This window comes from Setaria viridis, chromosome 4 (assembly GCF_005286985.2).
Source record: "Setaria viridis chromosome 4, Setaria_viridis_v4.0, whole genome shotgun sequence".
Lineage (NCBI taxonomy): Eukaryota > Viridiplantae > Streptophyta > Magnoliopsida > Poales > Poaceae > Setaria > Setaria viridis.
In genome coordinates, this window is record NC_048266.2 from 35,918,752 (window position 1) to 35,941,341 (window position 22,590).

General features: G+C 43.1%; 2 protein-coding genes across 3 annotated transcripts; one reads left to right on the forward strand and one right to left on the reverse strand.

Moving 5' to 3' along the window:
- Positions 1-1,646: 1,646 nt before the first annotated feature.
- Positions 1,647-8,535, reverse strand: LOC117852223 (probable phospholipid-transporting ATPase 4). 2 transcript variants are annotated; one of them, XM_034734222.2, is made up of 11 exons: positions 8,384-8,535; positions 6,069-7,995; positions 5,869-5,979; positions 5,326-5,602; positions 5,151-5,239; positions 4,998-5,064; positions 4,662-4,871; positions 4,457-4,582; positions 4,244-4,342; positions 3,959-4,150; positions 1,647-2,722 (listed from the first exon to the last, which is right to left on the reverse strand). In XM_034734222.2, exons 2-11 carry the CDS (start codon positions 7,877-7,879, stop codon positions 2,066-2,068), a joined length of 3,639 nt encoding a protein of 1,212 aa, XP_034590113.1. In that variant the 5' UTR covers positions 7,880-7,995; positions 8,384-8,535; the 3' UTR covers positions 1,647-2,065. The 2 variants fall into 2 exon arrangements, with proteins under 2 accessions (XP_034590113.1, XP_034590112.1); XM_034734221.2 differs by having other exon boundaries at positions 4,977-5,064.
- Positions 8,536-19,901: 11,366 nt separating this feature from the next.
- Positions 19,902-22,115, forward strand: LOC117851597 (uncharacterized). The gene is made up of 2 exons (XM_034733439.2): positions 19,902-20,515; positions 21,467-22,115. The coding sequence occupies exons 1-2, from the start codon at positions 19,954-19,956 to the stop codon at positions 21,943-21,945; spliced, it is 1,041 nt and encodes a 346-aa protein (XP_034589330.1). The 5' UTR covers positions 19,902-19,953; the 3' UTR covers positions 21,946-22,115.
- The last annotated feature ends 475 nt before the right edge of the window (positions 22,116-22,590 follow it).

The window sequence follows — 22,590 nt, forward strand, 5'->3', positions numbered from 1 at the left end:
TTAGAAAACTCTTTCTCAAACTAAGGGAAGTGGCTACCATATTTTGCCACCGAGCAAGGTACGTTTTTATAACATAACAAAATTTTATTGTGGCACATAGAAAAGGATGACTCACACCAATAAATAATATTTATAACAAATAGGTCACTTTTATGTTAGGTTAATTCTAGTGCATTATATCATGCATGTCAATGAGCGTACAAGGATGTTTTGGTGACATGTCACATAATTAAAGAAGAAAAAGAAAAATGTAGTATTGTGGAGTATATAGCTTAATCTCAATATCCAAACCTAGAAAAATGTGCATATATTTTGGTTTTCATTCTTAATAGAAAAAACCACATGAGGCTGGTTTTAATGGGGATTTCATTCTCATTGAATGAGGCGCCACATATGCAAAAATGATGATATGACATCAGATTTATGAGAGAGTCAGAGAGATAGGAGAGGTTTCGTCTAGATAAAAACTAGGCATACACTGAGGGGGCATTTGCTTCCGGTGACTTATTTTTAGCATGTGTCACATCGAATGTTTAGATACTAGTTAGGAGTATTAAACGTAGACTATTTACAAAACTCATTACATAAGTGGAGGCTAAACGGCGAGACGAATCTATTAAGCCTAATTAATCAATCATTAGCAAATGTTTACTGTAGCAACACATTGTCAAATCATGGACTAATTAGGCTTAATAGATTCGTCTCGCCGTTTAGCCTCGACTTATATAATGGGTTTTGTAAATAGTCTACATTTAATACTCCTAATTAGTATCTAAACATTCGATGTGACGGGTGCTAAAAATAAATCAGCGGAAACAAACGGGGCCTGAAACTAGCAATAGGGTGAAAGAGTTTCACTTTATTCAATTGCATTCAATCTTATGCGTCACAATTAAATGCTACTTCCTCCATTTTTATTTATAAGGTGCACTTGTATACCAAGATTCAAACTTTGCAACCTTTGACCAATAATTTGACTATTAATTTTATATTTTTATAATATAAACTTTATATGATTGGATTTGTAATCAAATATACTCTACAGTGATTATAAGTTTATAACCATAAACAATATAATATAGGATAAATGAATAGTCAAAGTGTTATTTAAAAGACCGTGCCAAATTATACTATACCTTATAAACATAGATGGAGGGAGTATTGCTATCCATGAAACAACAAAATGAAACCATTTCTTAGAGGAGATTGTTTCATACATCAACTCAAAGGCACTGTAGATGATGTCGAGTGGAATTGGCCTAACAATTAATTGTGTTGTACGATGTAACGCTATTCCTGGTGGGGAGTTTCATTTCGTGGTTTTATATGTCGATCATAGCATTCAATTGATGCACTGCATTGTGAAATGTTTCGGTCATAGAGTTTTCCTTTTCCAAGATAACATTGGATGATATTTTTTGGTTATAATGGGGTTTCATTTCATTTTCAAGGCATAAATAATAGTGCGTATACGAGATGAAACAACTCTTACAATGATTTTTTTATAATGGGGTTTCATTTCTTCTCTTTTTTCGCAATTTTCTTGCCATTTTATCAGCCTATGCGGCATATCATTTCATGAGTTTGAAACTCTTATACAATCTGCACTGAGAATGACCTAATATCGACATCATGACTCCCGCAAGTAGAGTGCATAACCTTCTATATAGATTACCGGCAAAAAGAACAGATACTGATTACTGATATCAATACGACAGTAATTCAGTAAACATAGATGTCAAACAACTACATACATGAATAGCAACAATCAAAATTGCAGATATACATGTTGTTAGCTATCTCAATAGGTTCTTTTCCCAACTGAACGGAGCTATACTTTTTACACGGCTGGCTTTGGAGCTTCTACTAGGGTGGACACCACCAATTACACCCCGACATTTCTTACACAAATGGAGAAAAAAAGAATCCCAAGGGAAAAAATAAAGAAATAGAAAGAAAGAAAAGAATTTCGCTATATTGCTCAATGAAGCTAAAAACCACTGCCTTGCAGGAGCAAACAAAGTGGCGACTACTATCAACGAACCTGTCAGGTGACGCAGATTTCCTATGGTACTGTATGAATTGTTAAGGATGGGCCTTTCTTATGCAATTTCCCCCTGATCTGCTTGATCTTCGCATCGACCCTCGCAGTGAAACCAATCTTCGTCTTCTGCCTGGCCTTCGACCGCTCCCTCTTCCACATTGTCTGGTCTTCGACATCTTTCTTTAGGTACTTGATCTCTTGAATCACATGGTGATCAAGTGGATTGCATGATCTCTGGTAGGATATGTGAATCAGGTAGGGGATGTTGCAAGCAGCAGTCACCAGAAGTGTCGCTGCCCAGTATATGGGAGCTGGCCCAAGGACTTCCAACAGGATCTGATAGTTGTCACGGGACCTCAATGTCATCCCGTAGGCGAGGATGAAGAGATACCAAGTTGATATGCTGCCCCACACAAAGAGATGCTGAATCCATGTGAAATGGCTCATTGTTAGAGCAATTTGCATGTTGACAGCCCAGATGATGCAGGTGAACATGGTAGTTCCCACTGCAGCCATGTCTGCGGTCTGGCCCCCAGCACGGATTGCCTGATCATAGAATATGCAAAGGTTGAGGAAGAATATGGCCAGAGATGAGTAGAGGCCATTCCCCATCCATCCTAGGATCCGGTACCAATCAAAGAAAAGATTCTTTGGCCCTTGCTGATATAGTGCTGGGAACTGCAAATGTAAGTCATGCCATCTCAGTATAGATACACAAAACAGTTAGAGGCAGCAATGGACAATCAGAAAAGATCACCCAGCTCCTACAGTACGAAGGACCGATACATGAGACCTCTAGTGTCAACAAAGGTCAGAGGAAAGTAACAAGCATAAAAGTTTACTTGGCAACCTGTAAACAACTTTTACTGACATAGTGATTTGATCTACCAATGGAAACCATACAGACATAATGGTAAGGAAACTCACGTGCATTTGCATTTCCTTGAACTTCAGTCAGGTGTAAATACAATATTACTACCAAGTGGTTTCGATCTGCTTAAATGATTCCTTAAATTGCTTGCATTAATATTTTATAGATGCTATGGAAGACAAACTACTTGAAGGAAGGTGGCTGAACCAGATAAATTTGCATTAAAATCATATAACAAACCAAAATTGTAGGATATTTCAGACCAATCAAACGTGTTGAAAAACATCAGTCAGGTTTCCCGACATAATATCAACAACTGAGATAATTTAACTCGCTATAATTTGTTGTGTATTCCAAAACTATTTTTACAATAGTATCCACATAGACACCCTAGAGTTAGTTGTGCATTTTTATTTGGGTGCACGAATACCTGAAGCAGATAATTTAACTACTGGGACAGAATTCTATTGAACATAGAATGAGTAAAAGTATTCAACGCGCACTGAACCATTTCTAATTCTGAAACTATCTTTTAATGGCAATAAACTGTTGATTCATACAAATGGTTGCCATGGAAGGTCAACAAATACCTAACCAAAACAATACAAATCATAGTAACATGAACAAATGTGTGCTTGTAAATTGAAGGAACATTCATGATTTTTCTTAGTTTTCTTATATATTCTTAGCCATATCAAATAGTTGTGTTGTTATACTTGGTGCCATGCGCACTAGGCTGAGAAGGAATACCTGATAGACATCTGAGTGCACTATAATTTTCTGATCTACACCCAGTCACAAATGATTGTGGTTCTAATATTCTATGGAACTGTGGTTCTCCTCAAGAAACAAGGTTTAGCAAGTGATCTTTTGGGTTAACCACTTATTCATTTGCTCTTTGGTCACAAGGAGGACACCAAAAAAAAAAAAAACCTACCACAGAACACACCACATTCCAGGACCAAGCTTTAATTTCAATTTTAAACATGCCTAGTTTCTCATAACCAGTAAGGTTCAAATAAGGTGGATGTTCTATCATATACCTGTAAGCAGATTTCAGATGAAACATCTTGCTCAAACACTCCAAGTGATATAACAGGAAGCGAGGTAAGAACAACATTGAAAAGCAGCATAAACCAATCGTCGTATACAGATTGCCCAGAAAACCCAGCAAACGCCTCAAAGTAAAATATTGTAAGCCCAAAGGCAATATTCTTGTAAAAGAAGTAGCAGATCTGCAATTCAATAAAAGAAGACCTCGTCAAGACAAACTTATAAAGTAATAAGATTCAATAAAATGTAAGAAATAAAAGTTCTTTGGGCAGCACCATTTGGGCAATTCTCTTGTAGCACCAATGTCCATGGACGACTAGAAGTCGCTCAAGAAACCGAAACTGAGAAATTGAAAAATCACTAGCCATCACTGCCTGGTAAAGCAAAAGAACCAATGTTAAGTCATATCCAATCACCAATCCTTGGTCTTATCTAAAAGTAGCACTGCACTAGATAGGGACTGGACCATGATAATCTGAAAAACTGACCTGCATGCCCTCCACCCCACTTATACCAACTCCAATATCAGCTTCTTGAATCATGCCCACATCATTTGCACCATCACCTATTGCTAAAGTGGTTTGTCCTATACCTTCTTTGACAAGTCGAGTCACCTACAAAGTGAAGGAGAGCAAACTCAACATTGCTTTACATAGCAAATACAGATATTCACTTGATGAGAGGTGAAGCTACCAGTGCTTTCTGCTTTGGAGACACACGGCAACATATGACAGAAGCACACTCTATCGCCAGATTCAAGAACATGTGCTTCATGTCGTCCTCCAAAGCAAATGCCAGAGCTTTTCCATCAATAACTAGAGCAAATGCTGCATCTGGATCCTTCTCGAGTTTGACCATTTGTGACCCATTGGCGATTTGTGACAGAAGACTCTCCTTTGCAGCCTGCTTAGTTGTCAAAGATGAAAGCAAAGCCCACCATAAAGAGAATTACCATGTAGATTAAAAAGTCACCTACAGTAAACGAGAAAAGAGTCTGTGCAAAGATACCTTCTTTGCATCCTGGGCTACCTGATCACCAGTGGGTATGGACAAACATATTTGTTTCATGCCTTGCCTCAGCAAACTGCACGCATATCTGCAAAAGAAATGGAAACATCATAAACTATTTATTCACAACTAATTGTTTTATGTAGGAAAATTTTCCACTTGGTAGCAGCATACCCGATGTTAATTGCAGTTTCCATCTTATCGCCAGTCAGAACCCAGATCTTGAGACCTGCTTGCGCCAAACGATCTATGCACTGAGGAACCTGATACAACACAGGTCATAACACGGAAGTTAGAAAATTCAAAACAGTTACTGGTAGCATGTGAAAAGTCCATCGATATTTTTTACCCCTTTTTGTAATTTGTCCTCTACTGCAGTTGCACCGACAAGGATCAACTCTCTTTCAATCAAATCAGAGACACGTTCAAGTTGCAACTCTCGATCAGGCCCAATAGAGGTCTTTGCTTTAAGAAACTCAGCATTCCAAGAAGAATACTCTGATTCCTCAAGTACCCTGTATGATAGTGCCAACGTTCGCAGGCCTGCCTCACCATAATCATTCAGATGCCTGGTCGTATCAACTTCATACATCCTTCCATTTTTTGCCAGTCTCTCAAATATGATGCTGTTTGGTTGGAAACAAAGAACGATCAAGGATAGTCAAGCTAAAAGGAAGTAGCGGAGAAAGAACAAATAACCCAAACATGTTGACAGAACATTGTAAGTAATCAAATGTACAATTTATACTACTTACTTAAGGAAAAACTTTTAAGCTATCATTATGACTAATAAAACATCGAAATATGAATGCAGATGGCCTGATGATAGGCTTAGCTAAAATTCACACATGAGCATCACCACAGGGGAAAAAAAACTGGTACGAAGTCCAACCTGTCTGCTCCTTTGCAAAAAAGAAGAATTTGACCATCTTCATCCTTCAAAATGACTGTCATTCGTTTTCTTTTGCTATTGAATTCCAATAGGTTGAGAATCTTGAACTCCCTAAAATTATACTTATGCATTAAGACAAATAAATAATAAGGAACAGTGACAAATAAGTGCAAACGAAATGGCAAATACTGATATGCAACCTCTCAGTTGTGCCCTTTGAAGATGTGTGTTTCTCCCTGACAAAGACACTTGATTGTGTTCGCTTGAAAAATTCAAACCCAAATTCCCTGGCTGCCACAAGAAAAGCCCCTTCATCAGGTGATTCTGCTTCATAGGCAATAGAACCAGTTGCCTCATTTGTCTCTGGTATCGCTGTGTGGCACAGAGCAAGTATCCTGAAGAAGAGTAGAATTGTGGAAGAATTTGGCTCCTTGGTCCAGTTCCCTTGCATGAGACGGTCATCCTCAAAACTGAAGCCTTTTATGGAGGGTTTTCGGTTGTTCCCAACACTAAAGGTGACTCCTTCCACAAGTTCTATTTCATCCTCATTGTTCTCCTCCCATATATCTTGTAAAGGCATGTCATTGTCCTCATCACCTGATGCCATCTGCTTTGCAGCAGCAATTTCAACTTCACTTGAACCCACACCATATGAAACTCCAGCAATTGAACACTTCAAGAAGTCCATCTGATTGCAGGTCAAAGTGCCAGTTTTATCCGATAACACTGTATGAACCTGGCCAAGCTCCTCATTCAAGTTGGATGTACGAGCCTGAGCAGTATTACCAGTGTCCTCATCAAACATATGAATGTCCTGGTTAATGAAATGTGCTTGCAATACCTTCACGAGTTCAATCGAGACATACAGCGAGATTGGAATCAGATACCCGTAAAGAATGAGTGCTGTGATTAGATGGAATATCCCAGAAAGAGCAGGGCGTGATGGGTCATCCAATTTATTGCTGTTCTGTGGCTGCAAGTACCACCAGTGGGGCAAATCTAACTTGATCCTCACAGCAAAACCGATTGAACTAATGAGTGATATCAAGACGAGCACAGTGAACAGAATGTATATGATTAAATCCATCTTCCTCTCAATCCTGCTCCTCTTGGATGGTGACTCAGTTGAATTCTGCATGACTTTACTGTCATGGCCAGTAAAGATGACCACTCCATAGATAAAGGATGTATTCCTTAGTTTTGAGTCCCTGAGAAGTATCTGAAACGGGTCAAGGGCGTACACCTGCCTCTCGTACTCAAAGTTACCAGTGAATGTGTACAAGCTCGGGTTGGGATCCTCACAGCGTATCACTGCCTGGAAATCCTTAAATGACTCGTCTTCTTCCAATGGCAGCGTAACCTCAAGTGACCTTTTCACCTTGAGGTTCGTCTCGCCATCCAGGTTCATCGTCTCAACATAGCAAATGCCATCTTCATAGCTTGATGACAGTAGCAGCAAATCAGCAGGGAAGAACTGGTCCTTCTCGACCTTGACCACATCGCCGACGCAAAGTTCCTCCCAGTGCCGGTACACGAATTCGCCATCGCCCTTGTGCACGGCGACCTTGCGGTTGTTCACCTTCATGTCCTGGATGAAGCGGCGCCAGTCCTCCAACCCCTCCTTGAGCATGCTGAGCCCGACGACAAAGGCCAGCGGCGCGATCATGCTGACAGCCGAGAAGGGGCACACCGGGGTGAGCGAGAGGATGGCGGTGAGGAGGAAGTAGAGGTTGGCGACGCGCCGGAACTGCTCGAAGATGGCCTTGGGGAAGAAGGTGATGATGTTGTACTTGGTGGTGGTGATGTAGTTGGTGGGGTACTTGAGCGGCTTCTGCAGGGCGGGGTTGTTGCAGTGCACGACGCGCGAGAACCCCGGCCCGCCGACGGCGCCGGCTCCATCTGAGGAGGGCCCCTCCGCGCCGGCATCCCCGTGCTGGCCGCGGAAGCAGTTGAAGGTGTAGAGCTTGCTCCACCGCATGCGGTCCCGCCGCCGCCCGCCGGAACGGCCCATCTCGGCGCCGCCGCGGTGCCTGTCAGCGCCCTGATTTCCCGGCTATGCGGAGCCCGGCATTGCCGCCCCTCGATCGAATCTAGGACGGGATTCCTCCGCCGCGGGGCGAATTGGGCCTGCAAATTAGGGAATCAGCTCGTGATCTCGTCAGCGAATCCAGAAAAAAAAAAAGGCGAGAGATAGAGAAAAGGAAAGACAAAGAAATCGAACAAGACAATCTCGTGACAAGGAAACCTGGAATCTCTACAACAACGCGGAAATTACACCCCATATGCAGCACCGACACATTCACCCTTCAAATTCATCCGTGCAAAATAAAATAAAAAAGCAGCACGAAAAGATCAGACGAAGAGATTACCGAAAACTACAGGCCGGAAAACACCGCAGCGGGTTCAAACGAGGAGGGAAAAAGGGACGGGGGAGAGCGAAACACGCAGGACCAGGAACCGAGGCGTTGGCATCCATCTCGAGAGAATGAGAGGGGGGAAGGCGCGGGCCACCAACCTGGGTGCAGAGAGCGAGACGCGAGAGGGAGGGGCGCGTCCGGCGAGCGGGCGGGCGTGCGGGCTGGGTCTCGATCCCGGCCTCGGGATTCTCCCGCGGCGGCCGGCGACGCGTGGGGGGGTGGCGGGTGGGGTGGGGGGCGGAGAGAGAAGGGTGGGGAGCTGGAGGGTGGAGGGAACGAGGTGGGGAGCGACTAGCGAGGCCGCGAGGGGGGGGAGAGGTGGTGAGAGAGGAAGGAAGAGGTGAGAGAGAGATTAGCCGATTAATTAATTCCGATTATTTTAAATCCGCCCTTTGTTTACCCGTATTTACCGTCAAGCCCCCCCGCGCCGTACGACAGCTAGGGCCTAGGCCGCCAGCCCGCCTGCAAGCTTCGCTTCCATCCTTCCTACCGATTCACCAATTCGCCAAAATAAAACCTCTTTTTGGTTTTTTTTATCAGTTATTACCGGCATGTTTGCCACTTGTATTAGTACGATTAATTAACCAGTTTGGACGTTTAAACTGTGAATAAAATACACCACGCGCTCGTCGATTTGCGCGTTCGCCTACGCGCTCGTGCCCAAGTCGTGGGTTGTTGCTGGGGAGGACGGCAAACCTTGGCTGTTGGCTCCATTCCTTTTCAAAATCAAAAAAAAAGAAAGAAAAGAAAACAAGGGCTTGGCTCCATCTACATGCACCATGCGTGTGTGATGATGATCTTGATCGAGTCGCCGCCCGCGGGGCGAGGCGAGGAGGAACGAGGTGTGCGCAGTTGGAGGAAGCAGGTAGTTGCAGACTTGCAGCCATGGAGACCGGGACACACACAACTGTGATGGGAAACCGCTTCAACGGCCCGGCACGTGGGGTCGGTGGGGGACGCACGCACGAGCGCTCCTCTGTCTTCCAAACAGGCAAGTACGACGTCGTCAGAAACTCTCAAACTCTCAGAATGCATTCAGAGTTTCTCAGATCAGGATAAGAGCGTTCCATGAAAGCAAGCGATCGACAGGTGCTAGAGTGGGAAGATATCATGTCGGGTTACACCGTATTTTCGGAAGCGTACATCTTAACGGTCAAAAAAAATGTTTACAAAAGGACATGAAAAGGTTTAATAGCATGCAAGGTTGCAACAAGAATTGTATCTAAAAATTGCAGGGTTTGGAAGATATCTCGCTGTTGTCCTGCTCTGTCCACCCCCAATGTGGCATTCAGCGGGAGTCGCATTCATGTGAAATTTTTGGGACAGGTTCGAGCTAGCTATAGACACCGTACCCGTCGTACTCACCCTGGTCCACGGGGCATTTCAAATTTTGAACCTCTCGGTCGATCTTGTCCACAACAATTTAGATTTAGCCCGAGCGGAGGACGAGAAATACTAAAATTCTTTCGATGGATACTGCTTTGACAGTGCACGTCCTGGTGAACTGATGAACAAACGTCTGGAAATTTTGGAGTATCGAGTGTGAGTGTTTGGTATTTTGGTTCATATGTATGTACTTGCCTCCATTAGTAGTCCGTCGCCTGAGCTAATATAATTTATTTTTTCATGCATTTTATTATGTCATAAAACTTATATTTTTTCACATCATAAACCACCGAAAGGATCCAAAACTGGACTGTAACACTAGTATTTCACTACAGCTAATCTCAAAGCTTCTGTATCGCCACAATGATGAGCATAGTAGTGAAAGATCAATACAACAGTGACAACGAATAAAATCGAGCAAAAAATAAATATATATATATATATATATGTGTGTGTGTGTGTGAATTTAGTATGTGGGAAAAAGGGTAAGATTCTGAATCTACATAGCAGTGGAGAATATATGATCCCAGATTACTAACTTCTAGGATATAAATAGCTCATTTCTTACTACAAAAATAATCTAGTTTTATTGATATATTATAAATCAGATTTTGTTCGGTAACAAAAAGTTCCTATAGTAATGCATCGTATCTTAGCTGGGGCTACATATCAATTAATGTTATCTAACCACTACAATTCTCATAGCTTAAACATTTACTCCAACTCCTACCATGAAAAGGTTGCGCACACCAATCCAATGCCATCTTTTCACCTTCTTTAGCCGTGCACATTACCTGCTTACTTTTGGCATCACCTTTAAACCAGGAAGTTTCTTTCATTAGAACCATTAAAAGGTGAAAGGAAACTTCCTAACAACACGGTTTCAGCAAGGAATATCACTGCACATTACTTCCACTTTGCACCTTTATCACCTTCGACCTCGAGGAGCATATATACTGATGCTTGGATAAGGTCCTCTCGAAATAAAAATGGTAAAGTAAGGACCACATTGCAAGAAAAAAAACATCATTTTCCCACAAGATTACTCACGTTGCTTGGTTTGGAAGAATGTTTGGTTAATGCTTAATGATAAGTACAGGGTGTAGGGCCATTAGTCAGGCCAGAATTTGGTATCCTTGGCAGATTAGCATGGACAAGCAGTACGGGCCAAAGGCTGAGTGCTTGAAAGTTTGAACAATAATGCAATCTGAAGTCGTAAACAAACTACTAAAAAATAGTAATGCGATCTGGTGCTGAGCTGGAACCCAGATCTTTAGTCTTTACTTGTTCTTGGGTCACGGTGGGTTCCACATGCCAATTTAGTTGGCGTAGTTAGAAAACTGTGAAGCAGTCAAGCACACAAGCATGGACAAGGAAATTGGCTGTACCCTGAAATGCATACCTGAAGAGTTTGTTATTCCCGCAATTTTTTGCTCTATTTTGACAATATAATAAGGTTCTACCGTCTACAGTTCCAGTGCTGCCGATCATCTGGATTGACATGTACCCATGTCCGTCTTCTAAAGGGAATAAATGCATTTGCTAAAAGCATGTCATAGTTTCCTTCAAAAAAAAATGTCATGGTTTTCATTTCTCATTGTTGACTTCCAACCGATGGAACAAGGTGGTTGGCATGCATACAGCTAATTCATCAAATTTTCCAAGCAGACACACACTTTCATTTTCAATACTACTATACTACCGCTATCATGTCGACATTGGTCAATCAATGAGATTCCGTGTAATATATCATTAGTGCCTTGCTTTTCAAAAGAAAAAATGTTAACAGCACCTTAGACCAGAAACCATAAATTCTAATATGGATAACACACTATTGTTGAACTGTGGACCACTGAAGAAACAAGGATAATAATTGGGCAGGTCTCTGCAGATTGTTTGGCTTGCGAAGTAGGATCAGGTTTTTGTCTGGAAAATATGTCCTTGCTGCTTCTATTCTAGTAACATTATTACATATTACAGTTTTCAGTTATCTATTTTATATAGAGGGTTTGGCTGATAATAAGAAATTAAGCATAGCAACTTGTGAACAACCAGTGTTGATCTATCATCTACTGCCTGGTAATCATGGAGACCCTCTCCCCCCTGATCTGCTCAACGGCATGATGATGACCAGTCCTTACGTATAGCACCACTCTTTTAAAAAGCTTTATTTGTACTGCCTTGAAACAGTAATACAAATGTTATAAGCCTGTAGCCATTTGCGTTATATATTTTGCTATCTCCTTTCGTCTTCAGAATAACAGCAAATTAAAAGAATGGCACACTACTCTTTCTTCGATGCCAACTTTTCCTTTGCTTCATCTTATCAACTTAGGACTGGTAGGCACGACGCGTTGTTAATAGAAGTGAAATAGGAAGCATGGTGGTTGCCTGGTTGGTGACTTTGATGGAGACGCCCTGTAATAGGAGAATCGATTCCTTTTTTTTCTTCAAATTAACATACTATGTTGTTCAAAGCAGATTCTGCAAGTTAACTCGATAAGATTTGGAATAGGAGCTAAATAGGATTTTTTTTCTTCTAATGCCTATGTATATTGGCCATTCTATTAGCTCATCACTCGTTTTTTTGCCCACTAGATCTCGGTCCGATGGTGGGAGTGCTTTCTTCCTTGAGCAAAGGATCCTTCTTACAAGAGTTTTCTACCACTCGAGCTCTTATTACTCATTGGCAAGCATCTACGCGCGGCGCACCTATTTTTTTTATCAAATATATCCATTAGAATTATATTTGTCCTTTGAAGTTTAGTCTGGAACTATAAAATAGCTAAAAATCAATATTTAAAATTCAACATACATGTCTTCTAGAACAATATCGGTGATGCTTTACTCATACTCCCTCCGCCCCAAAAAACAAGTCGTTTTAGGATTGTTCTAAGTCAAATTTTTTTAAGTTTGATCAAGAATATAGAAAAAGCTACATATATTTATGGTATGAAATAAGTGTCATTAGATTTATCATGAGATATATTTTTATAATATATCTATTTGATACTTTTCTCTATAAATTTGATCAAAATTGAGAAAGTTTGACTTAAGATAAAACTAGAATGACTTGTTTTTGGGACGGAGGGAGTAATCCATATGAAAAATATGGTATCTCAAATTAAGATAATAAAATACTATGCCAATGCTTTTTCGTGATGATCTAGCAATATCTACATTGCAGTATCAATCTACATAGTTCTTTCTGTATACTGATGGTCAAAAGTGTTTGATCGAAATGAAACGTATTTGTGGGAATACCCTTGTCGTTGCTTATTAATACCTTCTTTATCCAAACTACGAATGAAAAAATGCATATATTCGGCATATCCGGCCAACAAGGAGGAAGCTGAATGAAATCCAAATAAAATCCGCAGCACCGCTATATATACTGCCACCTATCGTATTGCTGATCATTTTTTCAATAGGTTGCACCTTTCCGTGGTTATGCGAGTTGTCTGCAAGAACTAATTCAAGGTGGCATGCACTAGCATAGTCCTGAGAATGCTATCATTGTTTCACGAGATATGATCTGTAGTCCTTGTTACATGAGTGTTGTTGATTAAACTCCAAAGATGATGGCCAATGTAGTAGAGAAGGTGACTCTGAAGGGAAAGCCCACTACAGCTCCAGCAAAGAAGATGACTCCTAAGAAGAAATTGCAAATTGGATAAATTGTATCCCTAGATGTGCTTCTTATGTGAGATATTCACTTAGAATTTCCATTAGCTAGGAACCCCAAATTTCTATGAGCTGGGAACTCAAGATCTTTATTTTTTTTCTTGAAATGCGAACTGAATTTGATTTCTGGCTTGTAATGTGAGATATGAACTCACTGTTATGTGATGCTGCCAATTTGGATGAAAATGTGTATGTATGTATGTATGTATGTATGTATGTATGTATGTATGCATGCATGCATGCATGCATTCATGCTTCTGTCTAATTGCCATGCCATGTTCAGTTCTATTGATTTGTCAAAATTACATATACAGATACATTGCTTTGACATCTGAAGATACATTGCTGTGCATTTTGGAGTCATTAATTCATAATTGTATTCTGAAAATTACAAACTGAGATACATTGCATTGCATCCACTTCTAAATCTACAACTAGCACACATGGCTTGTAATTTCGTAGTACATTGGTGTGGTTGTGAGTTTGATGCCGGGTATCATCCAGTTATGGCCTGAGCTGCTACCTGGTGTTGTAATTAAATTGTTGGCTAATGATTTACGGTCAGCTTAAGTGTGTTTTATCTCAAATAAATAAATTGAGTAACAAGAAATTGAGGGTTTGTGGTTCTACTGTGGTGACTATATGCACTGATTGCCATTTGGCTTATGTGTTTCTTGATAAACGTAATTAGAATTAAAATTCTTGTTCAGCTTAAGTTAATTGATGTATGTTCAATCTCAAATAAATAAACTGAGTAATGAGAAAGTTTGTGACCCTATTGTGGTGACTATAGGCACGTTTGGTTTGATGCCTATGCTGGCCAAACCAATTTTTTAGCTCGCCTGCATCATTTGGCGTTCATTTGCTTTGCTACCCATGTTTGGCCTGCCAATCTGCGCCAAAGGAAAATCAATGGACTACGCCGGCAAGATCTGAGTGACAAAAAGCTTGCTCGTGAATTGGCAGCCAACGTAGGAATAAAGACCAACGTGGCAATAGATAAGAGGCTACATGGAAACCACTAGATTGCCTAAACTTATGTGCTAATATCTCCCAAATGGTTTATCTAATCTTAAATTCGTTTATGGATTAATATTACTGACAATTAAATCTTTGAAACAACATGTCACTCGACTATATTTCGATGCAATACAAAATTAATGATATGTGAACCCTACATGTCATAGTAAGAAGTTGAATTGGCTTTTTAAAATTTGGTAGGGCTACAATCCAAGCACATTTCACAACCGATTTGGCAAGACCCATGATTTGGTCATGACCAAAATTTGGTAGGGTTAGATGGGGCACAAACCAAACATACCCCTGATTGCCATTTGACTTATGTGTTTTTTGACAAACGTAGTTTAAAATTAAAATTCTTGTTTGCTAGATCTTTTGCACTACGTACGACACGTGGTATGCACTTAAATATGTGTATATAAATGTTAATATCATTATGGAGAGTTTTTGAATTTTCTTTATCTATGTATCTTGTTTGCATGGTTAGTGAACATCCATAAAAAACATGTGATTTTTTTATATGCCCAATATAATATATCTAATCATTTTTTTGGAACTACATACTATGGATCTTGAAGGGATTAAAAAATAGTAGAGTATAGTAGCATGCTCATCTTTTGTGTTTAGATAACTATTCTAATAAAGTTGAACTAATGATGGTACCATGGTGAGTAAACTGGATTATCGAGATCTTACCACTAGAGATAGCATTCTTCTTTTGATCTCAACAAACCTTGAAAAAAATATATGTCCTACGTGATTTTATTGGTAGAATTTATCTTGCTGCCATAGCTAAAAGATAATATTGAATCTTTGCACGTCAGCTATTTCTTTGAATTTATCTCGCTACTATAACAACATTTTAATTATTAATCATATCAACATATAGTCCGCGCATGCTGCGCGGGCATGTTACTAGTTCATTAGAAATGATATTTGTGAGCTTTCCAGATTAGTCTGAAACTATAAAATAGCCAAAATATCAATATTTAAAATTCAACATACATGTCTTCTAGTACATTATCGTGTTCTACAAGGTGATGACACATAATCCATATGAAAATTATGATATCTCAAATTAAGATAATAAAATATTATGCTACTACATTTCGTGATGATCTAGCAATATCTACATTACACTGTCAATCTACATAGTTCTTTCTAATATTGATGGTCAAAATTGTTTGACCGAAACGAAATGTATACCTTCTTTATGATACCTTCCATATCATTGAAATGCAATATCAATATCATTGCTTATTAATACCTTCTTTATCCAAAGTACGAAAAAAAAATACATACATTCGGCGTATCCGGCCAACGAGGACGAAACCGAAAAACAGGCATCGAACCGAATGAAATCCAAATAAAATCCCCAACCCCGCTACATATGCTGCCACTAAGGGAAGGCAGCTTAACCAAGAAGCAAAGGGCGTGTGCACGGGCCCTGTTCTATTTCTTTTCTTTTCCGAAGTGAGCTCTCTTTTTCACGGATCGATCCCGTGTACGAGAAAGCACTCGATGGCTCACTCACACCACACGCACACGCACACGCACACACCCTGCTGCGGTGCTGCTACGTCCCCACCACCCTTTCCGGCTTGCCCCCAACGGGGGTGTCCAATGCGAACAGCGCAGGTTGCTAGTGCGGGCAGGTGTTTGTTGGCGCGCTGCTTGTGGCCGGAGCGACCACGACGACGACTGATAGCTACGGTCACTTAACCCTCCCCACTGGGGAAACTCGCTCCAAGTTTCAACAAAATGCACTCCTCCTCTTGGTGCGAAATGATGGTTGCTTCCATTACTGACGATAATGATAGTTTTGGACTGGTTCAGAGCAAGATGATGGTGCTTGGTACTGACTACTGAGGTATCTAATAAGGGCATCTTCGATGGTTTTCTTCTCCGGTAAGACTGAACACACACCAGTTGTAAACTGCTCTTTCTTCCAACAAGCTGATCCAGGCACACTTTACAACACTTCTGTTCTGCCTTTCGGCACACCCCTCATTCGGAAGTCATCCAGGTGCACAATGCCATTCTTGTTCGTAGCTGCCTCTTTTGCCCATGCACCTGTACCCATCATGGTTGATGCACAATGATATAGCTCCATTCTCGTGCTCCCATCTCTCACACTTTTCGTGCCAACGTGAATTCTAAGGCCACAAATATTCAAGGAGGATGCATCTGCTTGGTGCTACCTCATGAATAGGTACTTCGGTTAAGATCTTTCCCGGTTCTTATCTGCTGGGTACAAAAGGTATATCTAGAAATTTCCAGAATCTTGGCGCCTTTCCGAGGGCATCAGAGAATGCTCACTCACTCCGGTCCGGTGTACTCGAAGCACGCTAGCGAAATGCACCGAATAGCACGCAAAAGCGGTCTCAGGTGCACCCACGAACGTGCACACACACTTGCACTGCACATCGCACATGCATGTCCATCACCCCGTTACCGTCAGGCGCAGGCGCGCCTTTCTTTTCGCGCGGATGTGACTCCCGTGGGGCCCGCGTGTCATCCAAAGCGTCGGCAGGGAGGGCCGCCATCATTTGATCGTCCATCTCCCGCTCGCGGCATGCATGGGGTGGTTAAAACTCAAAAGCGACGATGACTCCAAGCGTGCACGCCGCAGCAGGTCGTCGTTCTCCGAGAGGACCCCGATTTCAACACGTTCTGTTGGGTTGGGTTGGGCCACTCTCTTTTTGCTCCATGTATCCTATCCAGTGATCCGTGTCAGTGCAACGTGCTCATTGCCAAGGGTAGGGATGCAAGCGGCGCGGGCCACGCCGCCAACCCACTGGGCCAGGCAGCGCCGCTAGCCCACATAGTCCCGAATCCCTGCCCACTTCGTGGAAGCGGTCGCATACCCGCTCGCATCGCGCATCCGCTCCCGCGGCTCCCCCATCGGCCATTGCGCCTCTACGCTCCGCAGCCGCGCCGCCATGCCAGACCCTAGCTCCGCCCCTGGCTCTACCACCGCTGCCTCACGTTCCTACAGCTGCTGCGCGTGCGCCTCCTCCATGGCTCCATCACCGCCGCCTCTTCCTTTGAGAAGAAATGCTTCGTCGCTGCCGGTGCTGGTACGGTGCCCGTCCCTGCGCCCGGCACGAACATGACATCGTCACCCGTTGCCATCGTCCGCCAGTCCTGCGTTGCTGAGATCTGAAATCATGGTTGCGAGCTCATCTTGGACCACCGCTGCCACACGGGCAATTAGGGAAGCAGAGGAGAGGAGGAAGCTAATAAGCACAAGTTTGGTTTCTTGTCTTCTTGATGCTGGTGCTGACTATTCCAGTGAAACCATGGATGATTTAAGATTGATCTATTCCAGCAAGAATGTTGCACGAGAAGACGGTAGCAATGTAATTTATTCCATGTTTTCCATCATTATTAGGTCTACAAATTACTTTCGTAATCTGCATTTAGTTTCGAATTAGAGCAAAAGCAAGCTGATCCACAATTTATTCGAATGCAAGCTGATCTAATATGCTGGTAAACAATACATACAAGCAAAAGCAGAAAGCGTACATGAGAACTGAATTTAGTTTTGTAACTCGATGCTATGGATCAAAACCACAAATTAGAGTAACAATTTTATTCTGAAGCACCTAAAGGGCAACCAGAGGCTCTCAGAGCCTTTCAGAATGAAAAACAATGGAAGCCTAGCTAGTAGCTAGTGATGCCGGCACTAATTTCCTGTAGCCTTATAATCTTGTAGTTCAATAATGCAAGTGCTAATCTGCTTTTACCGTAACTGCATTGATCTCATTTGGTATAAGTAGCAGAAGTGCCATAAGTTACTTATATGCCTTTGCAAAATTTACAGACAGTAAACATCATCTGCTTGCCTTGGCGTCAGGATCGGAGTCATTGGCTATTTATCCCTTTGTGTTCTACCTGGCCTTTACTCATTTGCCTAATACTGCTCTGCATATGTGTGATTGAATCCCGAGGCCGTACTCTTTACCTTTCCCGTGGAGCCAGCACCACTAGACCACAAAAGGTTTTTGCTGGCGGGTAAATGGGCTCTGTGCTGGTGAGCCGAGTACCCGCCAGCAACTTTGAACCAACACAGGTATTTTTGCCACCCGCCAGCACAAGTATTTTTGCGAAAAAAAACTCATCCAACACCCGTTGCACGTCCCCACCGCCTGCTGCTCGTCCGCCGTGGCAGCCGCTCGTCCGCCGCGCCCGCCGCTCCCGCACCCCGCCGCGCCCGTCCCCGCTTGCCGCTCCGCCGCCCGCTGAAGCTCCCGCCGCCCGGAGCCGTGCCCGCCGCCGCTCCCACCGCTCGTGCTCGCCTGCACGGGAGGAATGAAAGGGATAAGGGGGGGAAGGGAGAAAGAAACGTGAGGATAGGAGAGAGAGCACGCAGATAAAAAGGAGAGAGGCAGTGCTTTTGGCTCGTCCACTCGTCTAACGTGAATTTTCATTTCCTGCGCCACATTTGCGCTGGCGGGCACAAATATGTGCTGGCAGGTGACATAAGCGCCTGCTAGCACAGTGGCTTTAGTGCTAGCGGGCGCTTCGCCCGCCAGCACAGTGCTTTCAAAAGAATTCAAAATAATTTAAATACTTGGCAAACGATTTTAAAATTATTTTAAACTTTTACACATGGACATAAATGTTATTTAATCAATTTAAAAAATATTATATCATAGATAATATAAATCATAATGAATAGTTAGGTTGAAACACCTCATGAGTTATAGGATGTTTTACAAGTGAACTAACTACTCATTAAAATTTGTGTTATCTTTGAACTAAATAACATTTTGAAATCTATGCTGGCAGGCGCTCCCTCGTAGGTCCAACAAATCTTTGTGCTGGCGGGTGCCAATCACGTTAATTTATATGTGCCAGCATAAATCGTTTATGACGTAGCGCTCAATTCAACCAGGCAAGCCCTGCCGCCTGCATGCACACGCGCGTGCAGCTCCTGCGGGCATGCGGGCTGCCGCACGAGCCCGCAACAGCACGCGGCATCCTGCGGGCAGCCGCACAAAGCTGGCGGCTTATGCGGACGGGTACGTATTGGGTACCCGCTGGCCGCCCACTTACAACCATAGCCAAGGGCAATGATAACTTCACGTACTATATGTGTTGTTTAGCGGGACCATACCATCACTGGCTTAATTATAGTGGATGGTCAATTCTTCTAGGGCACTCTGAGTTCATCATCTTAAATTGAGACTCCACCTTCTCACTGCTGTTGGCAGCTGAAGACGTGGGGGATCTTTCTTTGTTTTCCACGAAATGATGGCATGTGCCTAAAAGATGAGCAAATTGGGCATTTGCTTACGGTTGACAAACTGGTCGGTAATACTATTATACTAATACTGCTGCCAATGAATGCAGCCGTGAGAATGAAGAAAAAAAAAGTTGAAACTCGACACCTAAGTCCAGCTCTGCACAGAGCTCGGCCGGCCGAAAGGAACCGTGGGCCAGTTAAATCGTAAACCCACGGCAGATAAAGGTCCAGTCCATATAGCCAAACCCCCCCTAACCTGGGGGCCCAAGGCAGCAAATTTTGCCCTTCTCATTCATTCCACGAGCCCAGGCGCTTCCTCTCCGCGCCATGGAGCTGGAGCTCGAAAGCGGCGGCGGGGGAAGCAGGGCGGTGTCCCTAGCCGTTGACTCCCCAACGGCCGACCTCGGCCGCGGGGACCTGGGCGGCGACGGCGGCGGCCCCTCCGCGGACCGCACCATCTCCCGCCGCCACGTGTCTCTCCGCCTCCTCGACGAAGGCGGCGAGCCCGGGGTCGCATTCGAGGTCGTAGGCAGGAACCCCGTGGTCGTCCGCTCGCCGAACGGCGGGAGCAGCGTTGTGTTCCGGCGCGGGGAGAAGGGCGATCTCAGGCCCGGGGATGCGCTGTCGCTGTCGCTGAAGGCGCCTGCGTTCTGGGTGGTGCGGAGGAGGGAGGGGAACGGGGAAGGTGATGCGGAGGTGGAGGTGGAGGCCGCCGTGCTGGACGCGGTGGCGAGGCGGGAGAAGCGGACGCGGGAGCGGAAGGAGAGGGAGAGCGAGAAGCGGGCTGCGGAGGAAGAGGCCGTCGAGGTCACCGAAGAGGAAGAGGGGGCGGCGGGCTCTGATGTGGAGGGTTTGGACATTGATTTAGCGAGCATAGATCCAGTTCGAGGTGAGCTTGTGTTCCTTTCCTTGCATTTCAGGGAAGTTGAGTTTTCCAAATTCCGGGAAAAAATTGAATTTGTTGCACATAAATCTCTAGCGATGAACTGATACTGCTCTCATTCTCAATGTAGCTTAGGTTGGAGTGTCTGTCTTGAATTTGATCTGATTTCGATGTTGCCTGTGTACTCTGCACGTGTTGGTTGATTTCGATGTAGCTTAGATTGGTTGCACTAAAAGGCTACCCTGTCGATTTCTGAACAATGCTCTGTGCTGATGCAGAAGTATTCGTTTGAAACCTCATGCAGCTCTATGTTTTGAAACTAATGTGTGAATGGAGAAGGTTCCAATTCTTCTAGAATTTACATCGCAAGGGAGTCTGAATTTTTCCAAATTCAGTTACAAATTTGAATCTTATTGTACATAGCCTTTTAGCAATGAATCAATACTGTGTTCAATGTAGGTTAATTGGAGTGGCATGACTTGCAAATAATTGGGTTTCTGTTTTTCCCTGTGTACTCTGTTTGTATTAGTTGATGATACATTCAGAATACATATTGGCTACCCCGTTGATTTTTGAACAATGCTGCATCAGATGGAGAAGGAACAGTTGGTGTAGATTCAGGCTTTTGTACGGTACTTATTGGAAACCTGATGCAACTGTATAGGCATAGGCACGTGTGAACAGGAGGTTTCAGTTCATAAGATCTGCATGGACACTAGTGAAAAGAAACATTTCATATGGTTAGTTGTAGAATTGGAGTAATGGACTACTGGCCAATGTTCTTCAATAAAATCATATTTGAGCATTAGTAACTTCTTTGTGCATTTTATTTTCCTGTTGCCAAGAAAATGTGTCAATGTCGAAATAATATCCAAATGTTTCTGTCTTGTTGTCTTTATTGTCAAATACGGAGTACATTTCTGCATTTCTGTTTACAAAGTATGGTTTTGTCTGCAGAATTTGGGTTCTTGTCAATGGGCCATGAATTTGATAGTTATCCAAAGGGAAGGATTCGTGCTCCAAAGGATTGGAATTGGTTCCTGGAGGAAACAAAGAGAAGCTCCGATGATGAAGATGATGAGGTTAGCAACAGGAGAGGTAGATCAAAAGCTTTGGGTCGGAAGAAGAAGAATAAAGATGGAGAGGGTGATGATGAAGACTGGACTGATGAGAGCGAGGATGGAAAGGAATCCCTGGCAAGAGGTCCTAGCGTCAAGAGATCAAAGTATGTGACAAGATCTAAAGACCCGAAAAAGCCTCGTCAGGAGAACTCAAAGGTTAAAGGTGGGGATAATGATGACGAGGATGAAGAGGACGAGGAAGATGAGACTCTGGGAGGTTTTGTAGTTAATGACGAGGACGATGAACCTATGGAAGAGCTGAGCGATGAAGAGGAGGAAGAGGAGGAATTTGACGACGAGGAAGATGATGATTGATAGCAGTATCGGAAATCGGCCACCTTCTCGGTGATGATGTAAAGTGCTGACAAGTAGATTTTCCTAAGCTACAAGTAGTTTTATTTTTGTGCTCCTTTGAACTTGTGTAAATACTGTTTGACAAATGTTGGGAGTGTTGCTTCTGAAAGAATGGCGTGTTTGTTCGCTCAGCTGATGCATCTCTCTGCCTTTTGTTCACTTTGCTCTGGAATGTGCATTGCCCATGTCTGCAACGAAAAAAATTTCGTTCACCTGTGCCTTGACGTGCGGCCACGATTCCGCGTCAAGCAATTCCATCGGAGACGCGGCCGGCACGATCACAGCAACACGCCAGCATCTGTCTTGATCAAGGTACGAGATGTTTCCCTGTTTAAGCTATAGACTGTTGAAGAGTGAGCTTATGATAAAATAAGTCTAATTAGTGATGTGGTAGGTGTGAGTGTGGTTGGTGGTGCACGCGAGCACATTATCTATGTATTACCTAGAATACCCCTCCTACCTTAACGTGTGGTTAATGGAAAGAGATTATTTAGGACCAAATTGGTATCTAGAGCCTTCTTTCCCCACCAACCCCTCCTCTCCCTCTCTCCCGTGCGTACCCCTCTCCTCCCTCTCAGCCTAGCGGCGGTGCCACCCCATCCCGGC

Bases quoted from the DNA above. Each gene is read 5' to 3' on its own strand.
- LOC117852223 (XM_034734221.2), bottom strand. From the start codon at position 7,879: ATGGGCCGTTCCGGCGGGCGGCGGCGGGACCGCATGCGGTGGAGCAAG. The intron at 5,603-5,868 runs GTTGGACTTCGT...CCAACCAAACAG, and splicing joins TTTTGCAAAGGAGCAGACAG to CATCATATTTGAGAGACTGG. The intron at 2,723-3,958 runs GTATATGATAGA...TTACATTTGCAG, and splicing joins CATCTGAAATCTGCTTACAG to TTCCCAGCACTATATCAGCA.
- LOC117851597 (XM_034733439.2), top strand. From the start codon at position 19,954: ATGGAGCTGGAGCTCGAAAGCGGCGGCGGGGGAAGCAGGGCGGTGTCC. The intron at 20,516-21,466 runs GTGAGCTTGTGT...TTTTGTCTGCAG, and splicing joins GAGCATAGATCCAGTTCGAG to AATTTGGGTTCTTGTCAATG.